At 46.8% G+C, this 26,250-nt stretch overlaps 1 protein-coding gene across 3 annotated transcripts in view; it reads right to left on the bottom strand.

The window, feature by feature from the left end:
• ACOT13 (acyl-CoA thioesterase 13) overlaps positions 1–26,250 on the bottom strand; it is a 28,018-nt gene that overhangs the window by 597 nt on the left and 1,171 nt on the right. For all 3 annotated transcript variants that reach the window (XM_085846923.1, XM_085846922.1, XM_085846920.1), the window contains exon 2: positions 1,836–2,020. In XM_085846923.1, coding sequence (XP_085703049.1) covers positions 1,836–2,020 — 185 coding nt within the window. The remainder of the gene's footprint in view (positions 1–1,835; positions 2,021–26,250) is intronic.

Raw genomic sequence — 26,250 nt, forward strand, 5'->3', positions numbered from 1 at the left:
ATCATCATAATCATAAACAAAGTTGAAGTGCAACACTGTATATACCTCTGTATATCTGTCTGTCTTGTATGCACTCCTATACCACTTGATGAAATGAGTTGAAACTTGGTGGTTGTACTTGGGGTGTAACCAGGAATATTTTAGGTGGTTAAAAAAACAACAACAACATGAATAGCCCCATTTGTTTTGGCTTAAGTGACGATGCAAACTCTCTCAGTAAACGTGCATCACGTCGTGCTGTTCCTAGTGGGAGTGGATATTATGTCATTATGTCATAATATAATTAAATGTCAATTATCTGCATGAAAACCATGGACATCTGAAATGATGGTCATTCGAAGTGTTTGTTTGTTTCACTTGTATGCACTCCTGGACCACTGAACAGAATTAGCTTAAAACTGCAGCTTGTGCACAGGGTATGGAGCGAAGGTTTTAGGGAGTTGGGACTGTTACGCCCAACTTACATTTTAACATGCAAGTGTGAGATTGTTATAACACAGTAAACCCTCAAATATCATGGGTTTCAACCAATCGCAAGCAACCTATTGTGTTCTGATTTAGTCATCAAAGGATTTCATTTCGGTTAACAGTGGTTTTTGAGCAGAGATGAATCATCGTTTACATCTGTCTGTACGATTACCTCCCATGACGAGCATTTTGTTGTTTCTTGTGCACCGTCAGTAACGATGCCCAAACGTAAAACAACGGACAAAATTGTCATGCCAAAAGGCAGAGAAAGGTTATGACATTGTGAAAAAAAAAAAAAAAAATTGAGTTGTTAGGTTTGCAAGAGGTGAAAGTGTGGCATCTGTGGACCACCATGAGGAAATCAATGAATGGACTGTGCGGTATATACGTAAAAGTGAGTCGAATATCCGTGCAAGTGTTGCCGCCAGCGCTCTGCAAAGCACAAAATTCTTATTCCGGTCCCATGATCCTCATATTGAAAGGATGGAAAAAGCGCTTAATGTTTTGATTGACAACCACCACGATCGAGGTCATTTTAAGGTGGCCAAGGATTGTCTTACCCTCCTCCTATGTGGCAATGCAGCAGGAGACTTCAATGTAAAGCCAATGCTTTTCTTCTGATCACTGAATCCTTCTATCGCCCCCACCCAACAACATCAGCATCATCATCCTAGGCTAAGTCTTGTGTTTACGGCAGAGTACAGTACGTAATATTCTTACCCCCATCCACCTTGCTGTTTTGTAAAAAAAAAAAAAAAATTCACCTTGCTGTTTTGGAATCAATTATGAAGGTAAAAGTTTTTTTTCTCGAATCCCAAGAACCGAAACCCCCTTTTCCCATAAGCCCTTGGTTTTAACTATCGCAGCATTTTCCAAGAGCATAGCCCTCTCATTATTTGAGGATTTACTGGACTACACTGTATTCTCTACACAAAAACAAAATTTAAAGTATACTCAAGGATAACCCATATCATTTGGGGGAAGTGGGTGAATAGGTTAATAGAGGAGCAAATAAATCTATAGAGGGGGGAAGTGGGTAAAGGAGGAAGTGGGTGAAAAGGTACGGGGGAGTAGATGAATGGGTAAACGGAGAAGTGAAGAGGGGGAAGTCAGTGAAGGGATCGAGGATCGATTGGGTTGAGTGGAAGTATGTGAAAGTGTAAAGAAGGCAGTGGGATAAGGAAGATAAATGGGAATGTGGATGAAGGCTTTGAGGGAAATGTGTGATGGAGTGTTCGGAGAATCAATGGGAGAAGGGTTGCTGAGTAAATACAATGAAGGGAGTAGGTTTGCAGGCATTCACTACAATGGCCAATCTCAACTTGTACAAGGGCAGATGAAATGGAAATGCAAAGCAAGATACATACGTGATGTTCATATCCACACTCACACCAGGGCGGCCATCTTTGGTGGTGAACAAAGCTAATGTAGAAACGCTGTCCACCAGCAAAGCTGTGAGGCCACCGTGCATAGTTCCACCACGATTTGTGTGCTCCTTTTCCACTCCCATCTCACATACAAGGTGCCCAGGCGATGCAGAGACTGCATGTAGCTGCCAAGGAAAAAGGAAAGAGGACAGGATGAGGTTCCCCACCGGGGATCTGCTGAAGATCAAGGTCAAAGACGTAAAGAGAGGATTTGTGCTTCTTGATGCAGTCTGATTGAGGGGAAAAGTCAAAATTAAACCCAATAATGTTTCACCCCTAATTACTGAAGCTAATTGTTCTAACAGCTCGGTCCACATTATTAAAACTAAAATGCAATATGCTCAATAAACTCAACCTAAAATTTAAACCTCCTCCTCATCTTCTTCCTCTTTTTTTTTTTTTTTTTTTTACACTTCCATGACCTAATCTGTTGAACTCTCTCATACATTATTTTTAACTACAAAAACGATCTTATAATGCTTCATCTTCCTCTCTCACACATGTGGTACTCTACTGTTTCACAATGCACTATTCTGCTATTTTAACAGACTGCTCTCATTTCGACCTCTCCTTCATTCCTTGCCTAAAAAATCCAACTATTACAGCGCTTCTTCTCTCCATGCTCTGAATTCGCCTTCATTGCATCCATCAAGAATTGTGTTAAATCGCATCTCTGACCTAAAACTTTTAAAAACCACAGTTTGCCATGGATGCTCGCTTTCCATCAACCATTCTTTTTTTCCAACTTCAGTGCCAACTCACCCCCCTCACCCCTCACTCTCACTCTCAAAGCAACCATCCCACTCTTCTCCCTCCAAGCCTCCCTCTCACCTCTCTCAAAACCCCCCTCACCTTTCTCCCACCTTTCATCCCCCTCACTCTTCCTTCTCAAAGTTGCCCCCCTCTCATCCACCAACCTGCCTCCCTCCACTGCCTTCTCACCTCCATCTCTTCACTCCACCTCCTCAAATCCTCAACTGCCTTCTTCCTTGTCTCTTGTCCCCCCTCTCCCCCAGCACCACAGAGCCTTTTCTCCTCCTCATTCGGCCCCCTCCCCTCGCTGTTCTGCAATACCCCACACTCCTTCAGCAACCCTCCTTACCTGCCCCCCTCGTCCCTTGTCCTACCCTCCTCTCCCCCTCCACCTCCTGCACCCAAAGCCTCCTCCCCTTCCTCTTCATTAAAAGTGTGGACCTCAAATATCCGGGGCCTTCGCTCAAACCTTTCAGATCTTTCCATACAGGTTGCCACTGACAAACCAGACATTATCTGCCTAACAGAAACTTTCCTCTCCCAAGACGTGTCTGACTCCCAAGTATCTCTCCCTGGCTACTCCCTCTTACGGTATGACAGACCTGAGCCTCGTCCTGGTGGAGGTGTTGCTCTCTTCATCAAAGACTCTATTCCTCACTCTCCATGCACTGCTCTCACTCCCCCACACCCCCAGGAATACCTCTGGCTTCGGCTTCCCCTCCACTCCCACCTCATGTTTATATGTGTACTGTACTGTCCACCGAACAGTGATGACTCCATCTACACCTCACTATCCGAAAACATGGACCATCTTCTATCTTCTCATCCAAACTCTCTCTTCCTCTTATGTGGTGACTTCAATTGTCATCACGCCAGTTGGCTAGGTGTGGGTACCTCTCTCACCTGCCATGGCACCTCAGCAAAAGCTTTCTGCGACTCATTGGGACTGACTCAATCGGTCAACTTCCCGACCCGGATCTCAACCAATGGTACTCCATCTCTTCTGGATCTGATTTTGACAAATTTCCCTGACAATATCTGCTGCTCTTCCTTCGCTCCAATTGGTTCTTCTGACCACGTCCTTGTCAAAGTGGACATCTCTCTGGCTGTTATCAGAGAACCACCTCACCGCCGTCGAGTCTGGCATTTCACTCAAGCCGACTGGCAGGGTCTCCGAGCAGCCATCAAACTTACAGACTGGTCTCCTATCACTACTTTCTCAAACATCAACTCATCCTGGGAATTCTTTCAAAGAAACTTGCTCTCCCTCATGCACAGATTTATCCCCTCTCGTGTTCAGTTGTCTTACCCTTCCTCCCGCCCTTGGTTTACTGAAGCTTGTGGCGAGGCAGTTGTCCTGAAACAACTTGCCTTTGCCTCATGGAAAGCAAACCCAACTGAGGGCAATCTCAGTTCTTTCCACAAAGCTCGGAACAAGTGTGTATCTACCCTCAGGAGAGCCAGAAAACAACATCTTTCTCATCTCAAGTCTGAACTCTCAAACCTCTCTCCCTGCTCAAAATCCTGGTGGCGTTTAATCAAATCTGTTTCTGGTGTATGTTCCCCCTCCATCCCCTCCCTTACCTCAAATGGCCGCACTGCTGATTCCACACGTGATAAAGCTGAATGTCTAAACTCAGTGTTTGCAGCTAAATCTTGTGTCCTAAACCCATCACTATCTCTACCCACTTTACCCAGTCGCACCCAACTGTCCCTGGACTCTGTATCCTTTTCTCCTGACAAGGTGGAGAGCTTGCTTTCAAACCTTGAGTCAGATTCTGCAACCGGTCCAGACGGCATCAGCCCACGTGTCCTCAAAGCCTGCTCTTCTGCTCTTGCTCACCCTCTCTCTGTTCTATTCACCCTCTCTTTTGCCCAAGGTCATCTGCCATCTGCTTGGAAATCTGCTAACATCACTGCCCTGCATAAAAAGGTGCAAAAACAGATCCCTGTAACTACAGACCAATCAGCCTTCTCCCAATCATCAGCAAGGTGATGGAATCCATCATCGCCTCAGATATGAAATCCTTCCTCTTCTCCAATGGCTTGATTTCCAATCATCAATTTGGTTTCAGACCAGGTCACTCTACCCTGGATATGCTGCTTCTGCTCTCCCATCAATGGATGGAGGTCCTCAATGCCAGACAGGAAATCCGAGCCGTATCCCTGGACATATCACGTACTTTTGACACAGTCTGGCACCCTGCCCTACTCAACAAACTCTCTTCCCATGGTATTCAAGGCCATCTCCACTCATGGCTCGCAGACTTCCTCTCCTGTCGCAGTCAACGTGTGGCCCTAAATGGAGTTCTTTCATCCCCTCTTCCTGTGCAGGCTGGAGTTCCTCAAGGTCGCGTTCTGGGCCCTGTTCTTTTTCTGGTTTTCATCAATGATCTCTCGGACTCTCTGGAAAATCCTCTATTTCTCTTTGCCGACGACTCCACCCTCTGCCGTACGATCTGTCATCCCTCAGACCGGCAAGCAGCAGCTTCTTCACTCACTGCAGATCTGGATAAAATCACAAACTGGTCCAACACGTGGAACATGTCTTTCAATCCAGACAAATCCCACACTCTCACTATGTCTCTTCGAAAGGACCGTTTACAAACCCCCCCCCATCCACTTTCTCAACAATCCTCTGGAAGAAGTCTTTTCTTTCAAGCTTCTAGGTCTCACTATCTGCCATGACCTTTCCTGGGAAAGTCACATTTCCAACCTCGCCTCAAAAGCCAGTCGCCGACTGGGAATCCTCCGTCGTGCAAAGTCCTTCCTCGGCCCTCTTGAGCTCCTGACCACTTACAAAGCTTTTGTCCGTAGCCTGATGGAGTACTGCTCTCCCCTCTGGGCTGGTGCTCCTGCCTCCCACCTTTCTCGGCTTCACGCTGTCGAAACCAGGGCATTTAAGATCATCGGCATCTCCCGCAATGAAGCTGAGTCTTTGGGCCTCTCACTCAATCACCGCAGGTTGGTCGGTGGTCTTTCTGTCTTCTACCGACTCCTCTCCAGCCTTGCCCCCCTGCTCTCTCTGCGATTTGTCCCCACCACATTTCCACAGGGCGCTCAAGGTCCGCCAACAACCCCCTTCTGGTAAAACTACCAAAATCACGAATCACTGCTCATCTTCACTCTTTCATTCCTCTTTTTTCCTGCCTTTGGAATAAACTTCCTCACTCTATTCTTTCCCATTCTTCCCTCCAGGCTTTCAAAACAGCTGTTCACCACCACCTCTTATCTTCCCCCATCCAAATCCTCAATCTTCTCTACCCCCGATAATCCACCCAAGCCCACTTCCTTCATTTCTCCTGCTTTCCTTCCTGAAAGTCCCTGAAATGTCCATCTTCTCTTCGCCATGTTCCCCGTCCCATCCCCATCCCTCTCCCTTCCACAGTTCACCTAATGTGTCTGTTCCCCACTGTTTTGTCCCTTCCACTCCCGCCCCTCTTGTCTGATGCCTCCTTGCTGTGAGTTATGTGTTAGCTCTCATACGAGCCTCGACCAAGGTATACAAAAAACAAACAAAAAAAAAAACAGCGGAATTGAGCTAAACAGCAGTTCCGACTGCTGAAGAAAAAAAAAGTCTCTGGTCGGTGTTTAGTACGACCCATAAAAAGAAAGGAAGACATTACTAATTGAGGTGTCATTTCCCAGCGATGTTGGCTGAAACAACACAGATTTTGGCTGAAGAAAATGACCATCCATCCATTGGGACCATGCTCTGTGCAGAGCATTGGTGCTGCCAAAGCAGTCTCCTTGGCTATTGGGCACAATCCTGGACGGGTCACCACTCCAACGCAGAAGATCTCAAAAATGAAGTGAAAAGACCCTAGAAATTGAACAGATCCGACATTGTACCAGTAATAATTGGAGTAACGGGAATGATGAAGAAGAACCTTACAAGGATCTTAAAACCCATCCCTGGAAATATTACTACAAACAAACTACAGTTGGAAGCTATCTGGGGCTGATTGACGATCCTCAAAAGAGCCCTCAGAACAAAACTTCACACCTTGGTCCATGAATCATGATCTTCCCTCCCTCCCCCCGCCCCACCCTGACTGAAACAGAGGTGGATACTTTGAGATCTGGGAGGACTCCATTCCACCTTCCAGAACCCGCATATGGAGATAACTACCAACACACACAACACACCTCTTCCTTTCTCCCGATAATTTTGGTGAAGGTCCGGTCAGGTATGGGAGCATGCGCTGGAGCAGCGCGTCGATGTGTCCACTTTCCGCCGGTACTCCAAGGGCCTCCGGCTGGCCATCCCCCAGGCAGATGCCTGGCCCATCCCCATCTCCTTGAGATGCTGATCAACCTGCTGCAACCACGAGGCACGTGGTCGGCACATTGGCATCCTCCACTCATGAGAGGTTCTGGTGAGCAGGATCAGCGTCAGGAAAACTAAGCACATGTCCATACAGCCGCAGCTGACGCTCACGGACTATGCAGGTAACAAATCTCATTTGAGTCGCTCTCAGCAACTACTCGTTGAACACAAAGTCTGACCAGCGATACCCAAGGATTCTCCGAAGAGACCTGGTACCAAAGGAATTAAGTCTCTGTCTCAGATCTCTGGTCAGAGGCAGTGACGTATGGAGGAAAAATGCTGCTCGGGGCGAGATGTCAAATTTCCGCCCCATCGTAACTCACATGCTAAATTAACCACAAAGCCTAATTAAATAACATTATTGCAAATCAAATCTAGTGCAGTGTATTTGCAAGTAAACAGTTACACCTTTGTTTTCCACCTTTCAAATTCGTCATTGGTCTACTAAGCGTTCAGTTGTTGTTGTGGTGGCAAGGAAAATATTGTTGAGGGCCGGGGTCTGGTGGCGAGAACGACCACGAGGTGGGGGAGCTTACGTGGTCTCCCACCAGACTCCCCGGAATTATATCGGATCAGATAATTGCGTGAGCCGGCGGGTCGCTGAACCGACCGTGGAATGCCAATATCTCGACCGTGTGGTGTAGGGTATTTTTGTCTAGAACCAATTTACCTAATTAACCACGCGGTGTCATCTACTGGGGAACCACGCCCTCGGCATGTCTTGCTCAAACCGGGTCACTCTACTGACTGCGGTAGAGTTCCAACTACCGACTGCCAACTCCGGTTCGGGTGCAGCCGAGCGGAAACTGCCAAAGCCGTGCGGGCTGGAATGAACAGATTATCGGGGATAAAACCCCACCTAAACTCAGATCCGAACCATGCTGGACCATTGAAAGAAAGGACAGAAATGAACTGAGAACATTTCGAAAATGGTTTATTTACAATAAGGAGGACACAGAGCAAGACTTATCGTGGAATATACAAAAAAGAATTCACAATGATCAGAAATAAACACTTAAGCAGTTCTACTTAAAAGACGGCGGCACACACGCAGAAACACACACAGACGAAAATAAAACCCAGGTGTTTTATTAGGACCCCCACAGCCAGGGAGAGAGACGAGCTGGGGTCACGGTTCAGCGGGGTACCTGCACGTTGGAGGGATGTGGGTGGTCTGTGGTGTGGCACCTTCCAATGGCCATGCAGCCTGGCCCACAGTCACACCCGTGGGGCTCGTGTCTGCGGAGGAAATTGAGAGGAGTAGTCTGAGTCCCAGGGCGGGGGTCAGGGTTGCGGACAGGACCCAGCAAAACTTCCACGAACGCCCCAGACTCCAGCAACGAATGCCCCGTCTCCAATAAACCTCCGACGAACGCCCTCGAATGCCTCACGCAGAGCTGAACTCCTTCTGAAGTGAACTGAACTCAGACTCCAGCTCAGAACACACGACGCACTCCAACCAACTCACTCCTCCAAAGAACTCCCTCAAGACTGAGGATGGTGTCATCTTTTTATGGACCTCCCCGAACGGGGCGGGGGCTCGGTGGAACAGACATCACCATCCGCCCTGATTGGACAGGGCCTTCACGGATCCACCCCTTCTAGGCGGGGTCGTGGCCTTGTTGGGGGGGGAACCCCCCCCTTCCCCTTTCACGTGTGTTTGCACTCGTTCAGCAAGAGTTACAACGTTGAAAAGGTCGTCGTGCAAGAATTACAACGTTGAAAAGGAACGTTTGTGGAAGCGGCAAGGAACGGCTGCAAGATCTTGTCTCGGCAAGTCAGGGTGCGAGTAGACAGCGGGTGGGTAGTGGATCGTGATGGGGGATGGGATGGTTGTTGGATGTAAAGATTTAATAACCTACCTAATAAAACATCGCAACGCACACCTTTGATTCTCCCACGAGACAAAAGGAAGGGACCTGTCTTCACATGTACTGATTTTTGGGACATCTGTATATTTGAATGCATATGGTTTCCAGATCCGTAACAATATTAACCACACATTCAGTGAAGCAAACTCGTCTTGTGAACACAGCAATGAGACGCATTGGCGCACTTAGGGGGCTGCGGGTAAGGCGGTCTGTCCCGGGTGACAGCATGAGAGGGGGGGGGGTGGTGGTGATGCCTTTGGGAGAGTTGAAATACCAGCACGGTGATACAACAATGGTTTTAATTGCGAGTGACATTATAATATTATTATTTAGCACATAATAAAGACAAGCTCAGTTATAAAGTTAATTCAGTTGTGACACCAAAATAATCTTGAGTCTAAGTTGCCGAACGAGAAGGGCACGTGTAAGCTAAGGCCAAATAATTTTTTTTTTTTAAACACCAGTTGATCGCCCCCCGCTCGCTTCCTTTTTTGTACCCACCTCCTTTTTTATTACTTGTTATTTTGTCAAACATCCCAGCAAAAACAAAAATCGCACCGTGTCGAAAGGAAGTTGTGCAGTGAAGCAGCTACACTGCTTAAAAAGTGTCCCCGTGGGGGACTGACGGTTACTTCCCCAACAGGTGGTGTGACCTTACTGTCCTGATGCAAACTAAACAATACCACAAAAAAACTAAAAAAACAACGCAAGAAAAACTAAACAACAAACGACTGTCGAATGAAACACAGTGCATTGGAAGGGTCTTCTTCTTCTCCTTCACTTCTGACGGAAGGATGGAAGGAAGGCCATGAGGTATAGTGAAGCGGTTTGAACCAATTAAAATCTATTTTCATATTTCCAATTTGCTTACTACAGGTACAGAACTGTAATTCACTTGAAATTTTACTTGCACACATTATATGTTTAATGTGTGTTTGATTTTTTTAAATTATTCGTCTCGGAGGCGGGTGCCAGAGAAAGGGTCCGTCCCGGGTGCCAAATACTCAAGTCTCTCGGTACGCCTCTGTTGAAATGGGAACACAGGAATGAGACAAGAACGGCGAACTGGAATGAGCTACAAACACAGGAATGAGACGCCAACACCTTGCTGCCTCGTCTTGGAGTTTAGTTTCCCAGCACGACGCCCGTTCAATTTTGCCCGCCCCCTCTCTGAGACATCGTTGGCTACAACCATTGGTCAGCAAATGGAGGGCAGGGTCATCCGCACAGTTCAACCCCTCCCTGCACTTACGCTTTCACACGCCATGAGAGAATTGTCCTCAGAAGTGTTGATAGTGATCGATGATAGATGCAACAAAACAAATTTTCCGCCCTCACAAAAGTGCCACTCAGGGCGGCCGCTCCGTTCACCCCCCCCCCCTCACAACACCAGTGGTTAGAGGCCAAGTCTCGCATCCGCAAGCAAGAGGGGAAGCACCAAGGACCTGATCTAGTGAATCCATGACTCCCCAGGCCCGACCCAGACATCAATTGACCTCCAACTCACAGCCAGCAGAGACATGGATGTCACTGCAAAGATAAGTGAATCTTTCCATGGCCTCAACATTCTCACCACAAACAGGCACCGACAGGAAAGCAACATCCAAGATGTCGTTGAAAGCCTGGATATTAGTTTTGAACCTGGAAACCCGTAATCCCAGTGGCTCCGACTGCTCATTCAGCACCTCGAGGGCCCCCCAAAGGATATCCAGAGTCTCCGTAAAGATGACTGCATCATCTGCAAAAATCAAGGTTAGAGATCTTGACATTCCCAAACGATGCAACACAGCTTGATCTCTCCGACATCCTCCCCAGAATCCAGTCCGTACAAGCGCTGAAAAATGTCAATCTCATTTTTCTAATCTCAAGTCTGAACTCTCAAACCTGTCTCCCTCCTCCAAATCCTGGTGGCGTCGAATCAAATTTGTTTCTGGTGTACATTCCCCCTCCATCCCCTCCCTTACCTCAAATGGCCGCCTTGCTGATACCGCACGTGAAAAGGGTGAATGCCTAAACTTGGTGTTTGCATCGAAATCTTGTGTCCAAAACCCATCACTTTATGTACCCACCTTACCCAGTTGCACCCAACTGTCCCTGGACTCTGTGTCCTTTTCTCCTGACAAGGTGAAAAGCTTGCTGTCAAACCTCGACTCAGATTCTGCAACCGGTCCAGACAGCATCAGCCCACATGTCCTAAAAACCTGCTCCTCTGCTCTTGCTCACCCTCTCTCTATTCTATTCACCCTCTCATTTGCTCAAGGTCATCTGCCATCTGCTTGGAAATCAGCAAACATTGCTGCCCTGCATAAGAAAGGTGCAAAAACAGATCCCTGCAACGACAGACCAATCAGCCTTCTCCCAATGATCAGCGATGTTATGGAATCAATCATGGCTTCAGACATTAAATCCTTCCTCTTCTCCAATGGCTTGATTTCCAATCATCAATTTGTTTTCAGACCAGGTCACTCTACCCTGGATATGCTGCTTCTGCTCTTCCAACAATGGATGGAGGTCCTCAATGCCGGACATGAAATCAGAGCCATATCCCTCGACATATCGCGTGCTTTTGACACAGTCTGGCACCCTGCCCTGCTCACCAAATTCTCTTCCTATGGTATCCAAGGCCATCTCCACTCATGGCTCACGGACTTCCTCTCCTGTCACAGTCAACGTGTGGCCCTAAATGGAGTTCTTTCATCCCCTCTTCCTATTCAGGCTGGAGTTCCTCAAGGTAGCGTTCTGGGCCCTGATCTTTTTGTGGTTTTCATCAATGATATCTCCGACTCTCTGGAAAATCCTCTTTATCTCTTTGTTGATGACTCCACCCTCTGTCGTACCATCTGTCATCCATCAGACCGGCAAGCAGCAGCTTCTTCGCTCACTGCAGATCTGGGTAAAATCACAAACTAGTCCAACACGTGGAACATGTCTTTCAATCCAGACAAATCTCACACTCTTGCTGTGTCTCTCCGAAAGGACCGTTTGGAACCTCCCCCCCCCCCCCCCAATCCACTTTCTCAACAATCCTCTGGAAGAAGTCCTTTCTTTCAAGCTTCTGGGTCTCACTATCTGCCACGATCTTTCCTGGGAAAGCCTGGAAAGCCACATTTCCAAACTTGGCCTCGAAAGCCAGTCGCCGACTGGGAATCCTCCATCGTGCAATGTCCTTCCTCGGCCTACCTGAGCTCTTGACCACATACAAAGCTTTTGCCTGCAGCCTGATGGAGTACTGTTCTACCCTCTGGGCTGGTGCTCCTGCCTCCCACCTTTCTCAGCTTCACGCTGTGGAAACCAAGGCCTTTCGGATCATTGGCATCTCCCGCAATGAGGCTGAGTCTTTGGGCCTCTCACTCTCTCACCATAGGCAGATCGGTGGCCTTTGTCTTCTCCCATAGCCTCTCCTGTGTTGCCGCCCCTCCCTCCCCCCTGCTGTGTCTGTGATTTATCCCCACCATATTTCTGCAAGGCGCTCAAGGTCCGCCAACAACCCCCTTCTGGTAAAACTACCAAAATCACAAATATCACTGCCCACCTTCACTCTTTCATTCCACTTTTTCCCCACCTTTGGAATAAACTCCCTCACTCTGTTCAATCCCAATCTTCTCTCCAGGCCTTCAAAACAGCTGTTCACCACCACCTCTTATCGTCCCCCATCCAAATCCTCGATCTTTTCTACCGCCGTTAATCCACCCCAAAACCACCTCATTCAAATTCTCTGCTTTCCTTCCTGAAAGTCCCTGTAATGTCTATCTTGTATACCTCGTGTTCCCCATCCCTCTCCCTCTCCCTCTCCCTTTCACAGATCTCCTAATGTCTCTGTTCCCCACTGTTTTGTCCTTCCCACTCCCACCCCTCTTGCTGTGCGGTGTGTGTTCACTCTCATATGAGCCTCGACAAGGTATACAAAAAAAAAAGCCAAGGCCAAGGCAGCTACAAAAAGGTGACAAGAAAGCCTTACTCAGCCTTTGTACGAGTACAGTGGCAAGAAGCACAGTCCTGGGCTGCGCAGGTGTCCAGCATTTGGCAAAACGTGTGCAAAGTGTGAAGGCAAGAATCACTGGGCTGCTGTATGCAAGGGTGGAGGCACAAGAAGGGTACGTCTTCTGGATTCAGATCCTGAGCAAGATACTGAAGAGTTTCTGGTCATAGATTCAGTGCTCATCAGTAACCTGGATGATGATGTCATCTGGCCTGTGGGCAGGAGGCAAGAACAGCTTACAGTTGGCCAGAGTGTGGTGAACATCAAGCTCGAAACAGGTGCCCAGGCAAACGTAATCTCGCTTGCTACCTTGACTATTGCAATGCCTGAACACACCATAACACCCACCAACATCATTCTCACTGCTTTTGGTGATTGCAAGATTCAGCCATTGGGTACAACAGTGATTCTCTGCAAGCACAAAGGGCAGGACTGGAGAATCAAATTCTATGTAACTGAGAAAACCACTGTTCCCATACTATGGCAAAACACATATGAGAAGCTGGGACTTATCAAGTGTATAGATACACTGCATGCTCCACTGACCAAGGAGAGGCTGCTCGAGCAATACACAGATGTGTTCACAAGCACTGGTCAGTGCAAGCAGGAGTACGAAATTGAGCTGAATCCAGATGTCATGCCAACTGTTCAGCCAGCCAGATGTGTTCCCCATGCAAAGTATGAGAAGCTGAAAGACACTCTGAGGCAGCTGGAGAAACGTGGTATAGTGGCCAAGGTCGACAAGCCCACCCCGACTGGGTTAGTAACCTCGTAATCACTGAAAAAAAAGATGGCCACATGAGACTCTGCCTCGACCCAAAGCCATTGAACCATGCAATCAAGCGAGACAGATACACAATGCCGACACAACTGAACAACAAGAAGGTGTTCACAGTGATTGTCACGGCTGATGGGTATGGCATGTGAAGCTGACAGGGAAGTCCTCCGACCTGTGTACATTTAATACACCCTGCGGAAGGATGAGATTCTGCCGCATGTCTTTTGGCTTACTGTCAGCAAGTGAAATTATGCACAAGAGAAACCAGGAGGCCTTCAGCTACATTTTGGGTGTGCAGGTTATCGCCGACGACATGATCATTGCAGCTGAAACCGTGGAAGAACATGACCAAGTATTGCACAAAGTTATGCAGAGAGCTCACCAACAACAGGTGAAGTTCAACAGGACCAAGGTACAGTTCCGAGTGCCCAAAGTGCTGAACATAGGCAACATCATCACTCCAGAGGGACTGACACCAGACAAGTCCAAGATCCGAGCAATTGCTGACATGTCTACACCAGAAAAGCCAGCACTTCAGTGCCTGTTGGGCATGGTCAAATACCAAGCGCAATATATACCGAACGAGTCGGAGACCACGGCACCGCTCCGTGCACTGCTCAAGAAAGACGCAGCCTGGAGCTGGGAAGCAGAACACACACAAAGTTTCAACAAGGTCAAAACAGCATTGGCAACAGAACCCGTTCTGAGATACTATGACGTCTCCAAGCCAGTGACAGTCCAAGCAGATGCTAGCCAGAGTGGGCTTGGTTGTCGTCTGATCCAGGAGGGTTGGCCAGTTCACTACACATCAAGGTCCATGACGGATACTGAAAATAACTATGCACAGATTGAAAAGGAACTGTTGGCAATCTGCTACGCATGTCGCAAATTCCACCAGTATGTGTACAGAAAGCCAGTGAATGTGCAAACGGATGACCACCCTCAAGAGGCAATTTTCAAGAAACCCCTGGGCAACGTGACTCCGTGACTACAGAGAATGCTTTTGAGATTACAGCGCTATGAACTAGATGTGAGGTATGTCCTGGGCAAGTACATGTATGTAGCCGACACGCTGAGTCGTGCATACTTACCTGTTGACCGATCAGACGATCAGATGGAGGATGGCATAGAAGTCATGGTTCACTGCCTGGTGTGTGACATGCCGGTGAGTGCCATGATACAAGAGCAGATCCGAGCTGCAGCTGCTAAGGACCCTGACCTCCAGATGGTACGGCAGGTAGCCATGATAGGATGGCCAAAAAAGAAGCACAGTGCTCTGAGCATCCACCAAGACGACTGGCCAGTCAAAGATGAGGTACACATAGCTGAAGGACTGCTGTGTGTTGGTGACCGCATTGTGATCCCGAGCTCACTGAAGAGTGGGATGCTGGCTCTGCTAAATGAGTCGCATGGGAGCTGAGAAAACAAAAGCCAGGACCACTGGTGCTCTGCTTTGGCCCAACATGACTGCAGACATTGAACAGACAGTGGTCAACTGTGCAGTTTGTCTCAGCCATAGGAATGCACAGCCCAAGGAGCCGTTGAGACCAAACCCCATACCTCGCTTGCATGGCAGAAGGTGGGTGCCGATGTCCTCACATATCAAAGCAATGACTATCTCCTGGCGGTTGATTACTATAGCAAGTATCCGGAGGTGGTGGAGATCAAGGACAAGACTGCCACCATGATCTTGACTAAGATGAAGGAGGTCTTCACACGTCATGGCATTCCAGAAGAGCTCATGAGTGATAATATGCCGTTTGACAGCCAAGAGTTCAGGCGGTTCACGTGAAACTGGGGAATCAAACAGTCGACATCCAGTCCTGGATTTGCCCAGTCCAATGGCCAAAGTGAACGTTTTATCCAAACCATCAAGAGGATGATGAAGAAAGCTGATGACATTTACCTGACACTTTTGGAGTACCGAAACACCCCTCTCACAGGTACATCATTCTTGCCGGCACAGATCTTAATGAGCAGGACTCTGAGATCCAAAACACCAGTCACCAAGGAGGAGGAGGAGATTGGGACCATACTCTGTACAGAGAATTGGTGCTGCTTAAGCAGTCTCCTTGGCTGTTGGGCACAATCCTGGACGGGTTGCTATTCCAACACAATATACCAGAATGCTGGCACTCATTTTGCCGACCTCAGAAGGTCGACAGGCCGAGTTAACCCCACCTGGTATTAATTCAACAGCTGAGCGGGATTTGAATTCAGGACCTGAGGATCCAAAGCTCACCACCCTAACCGTTAAGCCATCACCAGGCATAGTCACTAAGCAGCTGCTCAAACCAGCAATAGTAGACCCCAGAGCACAGTTGATGCAACAGAAGCTGAAATGAAGACATGAACAGTGGAGCGGGCATGCCACAACCAGCTACACCTGTGAGAGAACATTACACACCCGACTGCACGCACTCTGCAACACACATGCGTCCAACAGTGCAGCATACTAGATGAGGACGTGAGATTGTTAAGCCTCAGAAGTATAAAGATTTGTTTGTTAAATCCATAAACTTCTTGTAAACTGGTGTTGATGACCATTGCAGACTTGTACTGATATACCTGACATACGAAGTTGGTTAAACTTTCACTCAAACTTGGTTTCTGGTGGCACTGCAAGCCAACAAGTAGTTTAACATGTTGCAAAATCTTTGTGGATGCTGATTGTTCATTTGACAACACTTTGACAACGTATGATCTTTCTCTTTCATTAAGAAAGGTGTCGCAGAATATATATATATATATATATATATATATATATATATATATATATATATATATATATATATATATATATATATATTGTTTGTTTGTTATGTGGACCAATAATAGTGGGGCGGATAAGCCAAAAATTGTGCACTTTTTAACCAAGATATTGGAGCAGCTCTAAAACAAGCATGCAATGAAGATTTTGATTCTGAGGCACTTATCCTAGCAAAGGCATCCAACATCATTCGACGTGATATTTTTAAATTGAAGCAGTGCTTTGATGGACAGTTTCTTCCTGATTGTCACGAAAAATGTACACCTTCCACTCCAACAGAATTAATTAATGATACTTGCTGGACCAAATATTAAAGATCAAACTGTGCAAAAACAAACCCACAGCCCATGCAAGTCAAACTATCTCACAGCTTGTTGTGTTCAACAGTGTCAACACATCCAGTACATGCCGGGCATCACCAAACACAACTAATCGACACAACAGGGATAGAGAAACACCTCTACCGATTTATCCAGCACTAAAGATCCATGGAGGAACGAGAAAGAAAGGTCTGGTTGATACTCTACAACATGAGATTATGTATCTCATATGATCGTGTCCAAGGAATTTCTACAGAGATAGCGAACAAAGTTTGTGCCATGTATGATAAATAAGGAAGGAGTGGTTTGTCCCCCCCCAAACTTGCAAGGAACATCTTTACTGTGGCAGCAGTAGACAATATTGATCACAACCCAAGTTCAACAACTGCCAAAGATTCTTTTCATGGGACAGGTATATCCATGATGCAACCACCATCAGTTGAAAATGAAGGGATAATGAAGGGACTAACAGTGGGATAATTATTCCCACTGTTAGTCAATGTAATACACCGATCTTACCGGTGAGAAAACCTGGAAAGCCAACGTGGAGATTCGTACAGGATTTGAGGGCAGTGAATGATGCGGTAATTCCAGCTTTTCCTGTAATTGCAAATCCAACTACCATTCTATCAAGCATCCCAAGTAACACTACCTATTTTAGTGTTGTGGATCTTTGTTCAGCTTTTTTTAGTATACCAATAGCCCAAGAAGTACAGTTTCTGTTTGCATTCACCTACCAGGGAAAGCAATACACTTGGACTGTATTGCCCCAGGGGTATTGTGAAAGTCCAACATTATTCTCGAGGGCCCTCAAAGACGACTTGGATGATGTAGTTTTCCCTTGTGGATCCACACTGATTCAATATGTTGACGACCTGCTGATCTGTTCAGCGTCAAAAGACGCATGCGAACGAGATACATTGACATTGTTGAGGGCCTTAGCCAGGAAAGGACACAAAGCATCGAGAGCTAAATTGCAATTTTGCCAAGAAGAAGTGAAATATTTGGGGCATATTCTGAAGGGAGATACAAGACGCATCTCCCCTGAACGTATAGCGGCAATATTAAACCTGCCCAAGCCAACTACTGCTAAACAGATGAGGTCTTTCCTCGGAGTGACCGGCTATTGCAGACAGTGGATACCAGATTATGCGGCCTTAGTGCGCCCCCTGGTGGACATTGGTTTGGCAAACGCGCCCAGCCCACTTGCATGGACACAAAATGCAGACAAGGCTTTTGCAACGTTAAAACAGGCTCTTTCTTCGGCTCCCGCTCTGGGTTTACCAAACTATGAAAAACCTTTCCATTTTATTTGTACGCATGTGAGAGACAGGGATTCGCACAATCTGTGCTGACACAGAAGCACGGAAATAAATTACGGCCTGTTGCATATTATAGTACTAAATTGGATCCGGTAGCGCAAGGATTCCCCCCTTGTCTCAAGGCAGTAGCAGCCGCTTCGCTCGCGGTGCAGGCGACAGAAGCGCTCGTCGCGGGAAACACTTTGGTTCTCCTGGTACCGCATGCAGTGACAGCTGTATTGTTAAAAACGAAAACACAACATTTGTCGGCTTCAAGAGCAACAACATACGAACTCTCACTCACAGCACCCACGAACATTACGATTAGGAGATGCGCACCGCTGAATCGTGCTCGTTTGTTGCCAGGAGTACAAGATGGTGATCCTCACAATTGTGAAGAGATAATCGTCCACACGTGTCAACCCCGTCCTGACTTGAGAGACACACCAATCCAAAATTCTGAATTGGTTCTATATGTCGACGGCTCATCATCGCGTGCACCTGATGGATATTTATTAACAGGCTATGCCGTTTGCTCTGATCACGAAGTAATCGAAAGCGGGAGATTGGCTGAGAGCTGTTCCGCGCAGCAGGCAGAACTGTTCGCCCTCACTCGTGCATGCCATTTAGCCAAAGGCCAAATAGTGACAATCTACACTGACTCCGGCTATGCCTTTGGTGCTGTACACGAATTCGGAGCACTCTGGCGCGAAAGGGGTTTTATAACATCATCAGGTGCGCAGGTGAGGAATGGAGCATGGATTGCGAATCTGCTGGAAGCAATACTTCTGCCTCACCAAATTGCAGTGGTAAAATGTGACGCCCACACTGGGAGATCTGATGACGTCTCACGGGGAAATGCCAGGGCAGATGCAGCTGCAAAATCTGCTGCCCACACCAGAGCTCTTTTAATATCACAATGTGTATTGAGACAAGAGGCAACGCCGACCATTGACGATATAAACACTTTGCAGACAGCTGTCAGTGCTAAAGAACGAGATTTGTGGATACTGGCTGGATGTGAATTCAAAAATGAATCCAAATTATGGAGATCATCTGATGGTCGTGTGGTGGCACCAAGAGCTCTATTACCTTGGCTCGCCCGATTGGCACATGGGGCCGGACATGCTAGCAAAGGGGGCATGAGTGCTTCAATTGGGAGACAGTGGTTTGCCCCGGGGTTTAGTCAAATTGCAGAACAGTATTGTAAGACATGTCATATTTGCCAAAAACATAACCCAGCAAGGGGGGTGGAGATGGCCCCAGGAGGTCATCCAATTCCATTCGGACCTTTTGTTCATATCCAGATGGATTTTGTCCAGTTACCAAAATGCTGCGGTTTTGAATTTGCATTAGTCATCGTCGATTTGTTCACCAAATGGGTTGAGGCTTACCCTTGTCGGAAAGCAGATGCCATTACTGTGGTTAAACTGTTGATGAAGGATTTCATCTGTAGGTTTGGAATACCTTGTAGGATCTCCAGTGACCAAGGTACTCAATTCACAGCCGAAGTGGTGAAAGAATTGTGTCGCGTATTGCAAATCAAGCAACATTTCGACTGCCCGCATCGTCCGAAATCTGCGGGGGCAGTAGAGAGGCAAAATGGATTCCTAAAGAATAAACTGGCCAAGATTTGTGAACAAACTGGATTAAAATGGCCAGATGCTCTGCCAATTACTCTCATGACTATGAGATCTACCGCAAATCGAAACACTGGCTTATCTCCGCATGAGATTCTGATGGGAAGACCAATGAGATTACCGAACTCACCTCCTTTGACTATAAAAGACATGAACGTGCAGCAAATGGACGACACGTTGCTTACGTTCTGTATCTCTCTGAATCATGCTGTAAGAACTTTTTATGCACAGGTGAAACAAGCTCTGCCAGAACCAGCCACATCTGATCATCACAACTTCAAACCCGGAGACTTTGTTTATGTGAAAATTTACAAACGGAAGAACTCTCTTCAGGCACGTTGGTGTGGGCCGTTTCAAATACTGCTAACTACCCATACAGCTGTGAAGTGTAAAGGAAGAGCAACATGGATCCATGCCACACACTGCAAATTGGCACACGGCAGAAAAGAACCCGAGGAGAACATTGCTTCCTGATAACTTTAATGATTCTTTCCATTGCAGGATTATTTGTACTACTAAATGCAGGTGGTGCAATGTGTACTTGGTCTGTTAAACCGATAAGTACTGTCTGTGATCAACGTTATTTGCATGTTCTTTGGAGATGGGCCTATCAGACTACCCACCAAACTAAGCCTAGGGCATTCAGAGACCGAAGAAGCTTAACGAGCAAAGTGGGTTCACCACATGGAATAAACACTTATCTGGCTCTTTCTCGTAAACACGCGAAAGCTTTTAATAAAACCAATTGCTGGGTTTGTACTAAGATACCTCATTCAGCAGTTACTGGGATTCCGCTTCTGGCTATACCATTTAATCTGAGTGAATGGTGTGGGTACTGGGCAAAGGAAAGAAACTGGGATAAACAAGATAATAACCTTGACGACCACATCGTTACCAATGGAAATGGAAATTGCCTCCGACAACGAAATTTCAGTAACTGGTTTTGGCCAAATTTTAATTTAAGTAAAATGCCTCCACATTTTATGGTTGAACGGGCAACAGAAAAACCCGAACTATGCTTGGTACAAGAGGCATGGGGAGAAAGAAGATTAGGGAATTCTGAATGCAGTCATTATGTTTATGAAAATCACACGATGGGACCACAAGTCGCTTTAAATAATACCTATTTCGTGTGTGGAAATCGAGCATACCCATGGCTTCCAGTTAATTGGAGTGGATCTTGTTTCTTGTCATTTATTTTGCCACATATGCGCCTGTTATCTAAGTCACCTTTTGAGCATTTGAAACGGGGTAAACGGGGTTTCACGTCAACTGAACTGTTCTTCATGATTTTAATCCCTCACTACGGTGTTGGACAAACGTCTGTGGGATTGGCAGAGTTAGCTGCTTCGCTTGAATTATTGGCAAATAAAACTGCTCTCGGCATGGTTGATATCAACTCGGAGGTCGTCGCCCTACGTGCAGTTTCAATGCAAAACCGAGTTGCGCTCGACCTCATTCTCGCGGCTCAAGGAGGAACGTGTGCTGTAATTAACTCTGAGTGTTGTACTTATATCCCTGATAACTCGGAGAAAATCACAAACATAGCTGACAAGATTAAACAAGAAGGAGCCAAGTATCACAATTATTTTACGAAAGATGGGCTTTATTCCTGGTTTGAAGGGATTTTTGGAGGCTGGGGAACTACCCTATTGCATTGGATTTCCGTTGGGTTATTGTGGATCATCATTGCAGTGGTGCTTGTTAGATGTGCAACAATTACAATGCCGGCATTGATTGTTTCTTGTCTAAAGAGGAATACTGCTAAAAAGGTGATGGTGGCCCAAGCACCGCCCTCATACCCTGGTTTTGAGACTGAGTCCTACGACTCTTTTGAGATAGAACCTGAACTTGGAAATCCATAAGTAGCGCAAATGAATGTGTTCAATATTCACGGGAATTGTCAATCCACTCTTGCTCATCTGCTTTGTTCCCGAAATAGGTTGTCGAAAATCAGCTGTGCAGCCCAACGGGTAGCCTTATCTTCTATCGGCCTCGGGGCCTACCGGAACCTCAACCAGGTCCGAAGCTGTACAACCACATGAAGCCACCTGGCTTGCGGGACAGGAAAGGCTAAGGGACTGAGCTCTACGATGGGGAAAGGGGGGATGTGACTACCCAAGAAAATGGGCACACTCAAACGCAAGAGAGAATGTATTTCCAAGTGAAGAGAAAATATATATCGTTAAACTTAACTAGTGTTGCCTTTTTAGGCAACAAGGGGGGAGTGTTGGGGAAATTATTACTCTCTAGACAAGAAACCTTTGCCTCAGTCTGAGTAGGTCAAAGTGTTTGTGTTTTTCCTCTACTGTTCTACTATTTAGTTGTTAAGGCCTACCACCTACTTATAATCTTGTCTTTCTTTGACACTTTGGACATTGCTTGGGTTTTCTGCAAGTACAAGGTGACCGGGCTGATAAGCTGTGCATTCTGTTCTTGCGATCAAAAGCCCTCTCTGCTTATAAAATGGAATGGATATATGGGGAGGAGAGGATGATCTGAGGGACAGGAAATAAATGGTACAGAAGAAAGAACTCCTTGTGGACATTATTACTGGACTTCTGTGGTTTATTTTATCCCGATACATGCAACACTGAGTCGGCTAGACGTTGAATCCTCGAGGAGGTCAAGATCCCTCAACAATCTAAAGAATCCTTTCGATCACGACGCGGTTCGAGGGTAGAAATCCACGTCACAGGCAAGAAAGCAATAAAACCGAATATAAGCAATGAGAATGCACAATCACTAATACAAGTCTACTTGATAGACGGCGCCACAACATGCATTCAAAAGAAGAGAAATGGCTACCCCCAAAGACAAGGGTGGCAGAGGGATCCGTGGACCCTATGTGGCGTGGAGCCGGGATGACCGAACGGGCCCACGAGACCGATGCGTCTTACCCGCACCCTTGAGGTGCAACGATGGGCAGGTCGCGACGTCTCGTCCCCACGGTAGCTCGGACAGCCGCGCCTGGTTTGCGGCCTCGCAACGATGGGCAGGTCGCGACGCCTTCTCCCCACGGCAGCTAGGACAGCAACGGCGAGGTGATCTGGGCCCCGGCAACGCGGTTGAGAGGAACGGACGGGTCTACCGACGCTCTCTCAGCGTGGTTGCTTTACAAGAGTTGATGCCCTCTCAGGCTAGATGCTCGGCAAGAGTTGATGCCCTCTCAGGCTCCATCCGTCCCTCTGCGGTGCGCGAATCGCGCCGAGGTCCGATCACCTCGGACTGCCTTGGCGCTGGCAAGCTCTCTCCGGCTGTGGTCTCCACGTAGCCCTCTGGTGTTCTCCAGGCTCTCCGATCCTTCCTGACCACCGCAGACTGCCCTTGACTCACGCTCGGCTCTCCGAGCCCTCCAGACTCACGGCTCCACCGACTGACGCGAAGCTCCGTTCTGTTTGGCTTTATATAGGGCCGGGGAGACGAGATTCGACCTCCGCACTTTGACCTCCAAACCCCCGGGGAGCGGACGTGGTAGAAATCACTGGCATGCACGATCTGACAGTTCGACCCCCGACCCTCGGGGAGCGGACATGGCAGAAATCACCGACGCGCTCAACCTGACAGCTTGACCTTCGACCTCCAGCGAGCCGACGTGGTAGAAATCACCGACGCGCTCAACCTAACAGCTTTACCTTCGACCTCCAGCGAGCCGACGTGGTAGAAATCACCGGCGTTCCAAACGGCGAGAGAACCCTTTGCCTCTGCCTGCAGTGAAGAGGGCATCGTATTCGGAACAAAGGTGAGGCGATGTTCGTGGCGTGGGGTTTTTGATGGTTGTGGAGGTAAAAAGGGCGAAGGTGGTGGTGGTTTGGTTGTGGCCGTTTTGGAACAATGTCGATGGTGGCGATCTGGTTGTGAGGTATGATTGGTCCAAAATAACGATAGAAAAAGAAAAACACTATCTCAAAGGGTCGCAGCCCGGTGAACACGAAGAAATCCCTCTAAACAACGGTGGGGAAACCTATCTAACACCAACTTACAGGGATAACTGATTTGAGGACCTTTTATGATGTATTGCGAATTTCCACAGCCGTAACAATATTATGAACAGATTTGGATATTGGGCCATCTCAAATTCAGCCGCTGATGGCTGTGGCAGCCATTTTCCACTGCCATCAAAAATTTGAGATGGCCCAATATCCAAATCTGTTCATGATATGATAGGCTACTAGTGTGCCAAATTATGTGCTTTCCTCACAAAATGCACAATTGTTATGCTATATTTAGCTAAGTTGCCCCACTATTGCCAAGACTGGTGGCATGAGATCTGGCAACAAAGCAGATCTACTTACAGGACTTGAATCTCGAGCAGAACCACCAGGAACCTCCCAGACTTTTGATGAGTACACCAAGACTGTGTTCCAACCATATATCCAACATTACCTTAATCTTGTGCACAGACTTGATATTGTGTGGGATGTTTACAACCCAAACAGCCTGAAGAGAGCACCAAGAGAGAAGAGGGTAAAGGGAGTAAGGAGGAGAATTGATCTTTCATCAAAGGTGCCAACTAACTGGCAAAGCTTTCTTCGTGTCAGTGAGAACAAAACAGAGCTCTTTCACATGCTGGCAAAAGAGATTACAAGCACTGATTTCCAAGGCAAAGAGGTTTACAGCACTTATGATGATCAAGTACTTTCATCACCAGTGAGAGATGACAAAAATCTCATTGAACCTTGCTCACATTAGGAAGCAGACACGAGGATAGTACTGCATCTTTTGGATGTTGCACATGAAGGACAGAACAAGCTCAAATGAGCCAAGATCCTCGTCCTCTTAATGATGACGTCAAAAAACGATTATGACGTCATTTTGATGCATCAGGTTTGCGATAAATTATCTGTGCTAATGCCCGGCTTGATTCCCGCAAACAAAATTCAAACAGCTTGCCTAGTTTCGGAGATAATGGTATCGGCGATTTCCATTAGCAGCGATATTATGACGTCAACTTTTTTATAGGAAGAATTTCCAAAATCGGAGATGGTTACTGCCTGCGCGTGGGCTTTCTGCATATACATGGCAAGTTTCACGAAGGTCCGATGAAAACTCTGGGTTGTGAAACAAAAAATGTCAAAAAATAGGAATGACGTCATAAAAAATTGATGTGACATCATAGTGATGCATCATATGTGTGGTAATTCATCTCTGCTAATGCCCTGCTCGATTCCCGCAAACAGAATTCAAAAAGCTTGCCTCATTTCGGAGATAATTTTTTAGGCGATTTCCGTTAGCGGAGATATTTAGATGTCATAACTTTTTTTCTAGGAGGAATTTTCAAAATCGGAGATGGTTACTGTCTGTGCAGGGTATTTTTACATATATATGCCAAGTTTCAGGAAGTTTCGATGAAAACTGTAGGCTGTGAAACAAAAAAGTCCACAAGAAGAAGCAGAAGAACAACAACGTGAGTAAGACTTAGAAATCCTCCACGAGGATCTAAAAATATCATGGTCAGAACATCAGATACAGATGTGGTGGTACCCATTGTGTCAAACCTGCATAATATTCCAGCAAATGAAATATGGATATCATTTGGTACAGGGAAGCATCACAGATACATTGCATCACATGAAATTGCTGCTGGATTGGGTCCATCAAGAGGTTTAGTAGTCGCAATGTTTCATTCATTTACTGAGAGTTGACACCACCTCCTTCTTTGCAGAGATAGGCAAACGCAGAGCATGGAACGCATGGACTGTATTTCCAGATGTCACTGATGCATTCCTGCAACTGGCAGATGCCCCCTTCAAGTATCCCTGACAACATATTTGATTTGCTGGAGAAACATGTTGCTCTTATGTACGACAGGACACGTGGATTGTCCAAGGTAAATGAGGCCAGGCTGCATCTCTTTGCAAGAAAATCCAGAGCTTTGGAGAATATTCCACCGACACAAGCAGCTCTTCAACAGCACGTGCTTCGAGCAGTCTACCAAGGAGGACAGTCATGTATGTAGTGTAGTAGATAGTAGAAAAATCGTGCAAATTATGATACAAGCATCAAATTTGGCATTTCTGTTCTGCAGGGCTTTCTGATCAAATCTGCCCGATTGTCCATTTGAAAATCCAAATTTTGAAAAATTCAGAAAAAAAAAAACTTCAAAAAAAAATTGAAGTCACAGCTGGCTGACATTCTTGAAGCGCAAGTGAATTTTCCAGACAGAGAACCAAGGGGAGATGCAGTCATCATTGATGGCTCAGCACTTATCAATGCCCTACCTCCACGCACTTCAAAGATATTTGATGACTATGCTAAAGAAGACATCATCCCAAAGGTGGAATCCTATGGTGCCAGGTACGAGAGGGTGGACGTAGTGTTTGATGTGTACAAGAAGTCAAGTCTGAAGTCTGAGGCAAGGTCGAAAAGGGGAGAAGGAATCAGAAGAAGAGTGACAGGAACCAGTAAAGACCCCAAGTAACTGGAGAAGCTTTCTTCGAGATGACAGCAACAAGACTGAGCCGTTTCATTTCCTTGCGGAAAAGATGTGTGAAGCACAGACGACAAGCACAGTCATCGTCACAAAAGGAGAAGATGCCATTAGCAACACAAGGAAGTCACTGGATGCTGTGCCTCCATGTTGTCATGAAGAAGCTGACACTCGAATATTTGT

This window comes from Eptatretus burgeri, chromosome 11, assembly GCF_056783735.1.
Source record: "Eptatretus burgeri isolate ZD-2024b chromosome 11, Ebu_testis_v1, whole genome shotgun sequence".
NCBI lineage: Eukaryota > Metazoa > Chordata > Myxini > Myxiniformes > Myxinidae > Eptatretus > Eptatretus burgeri.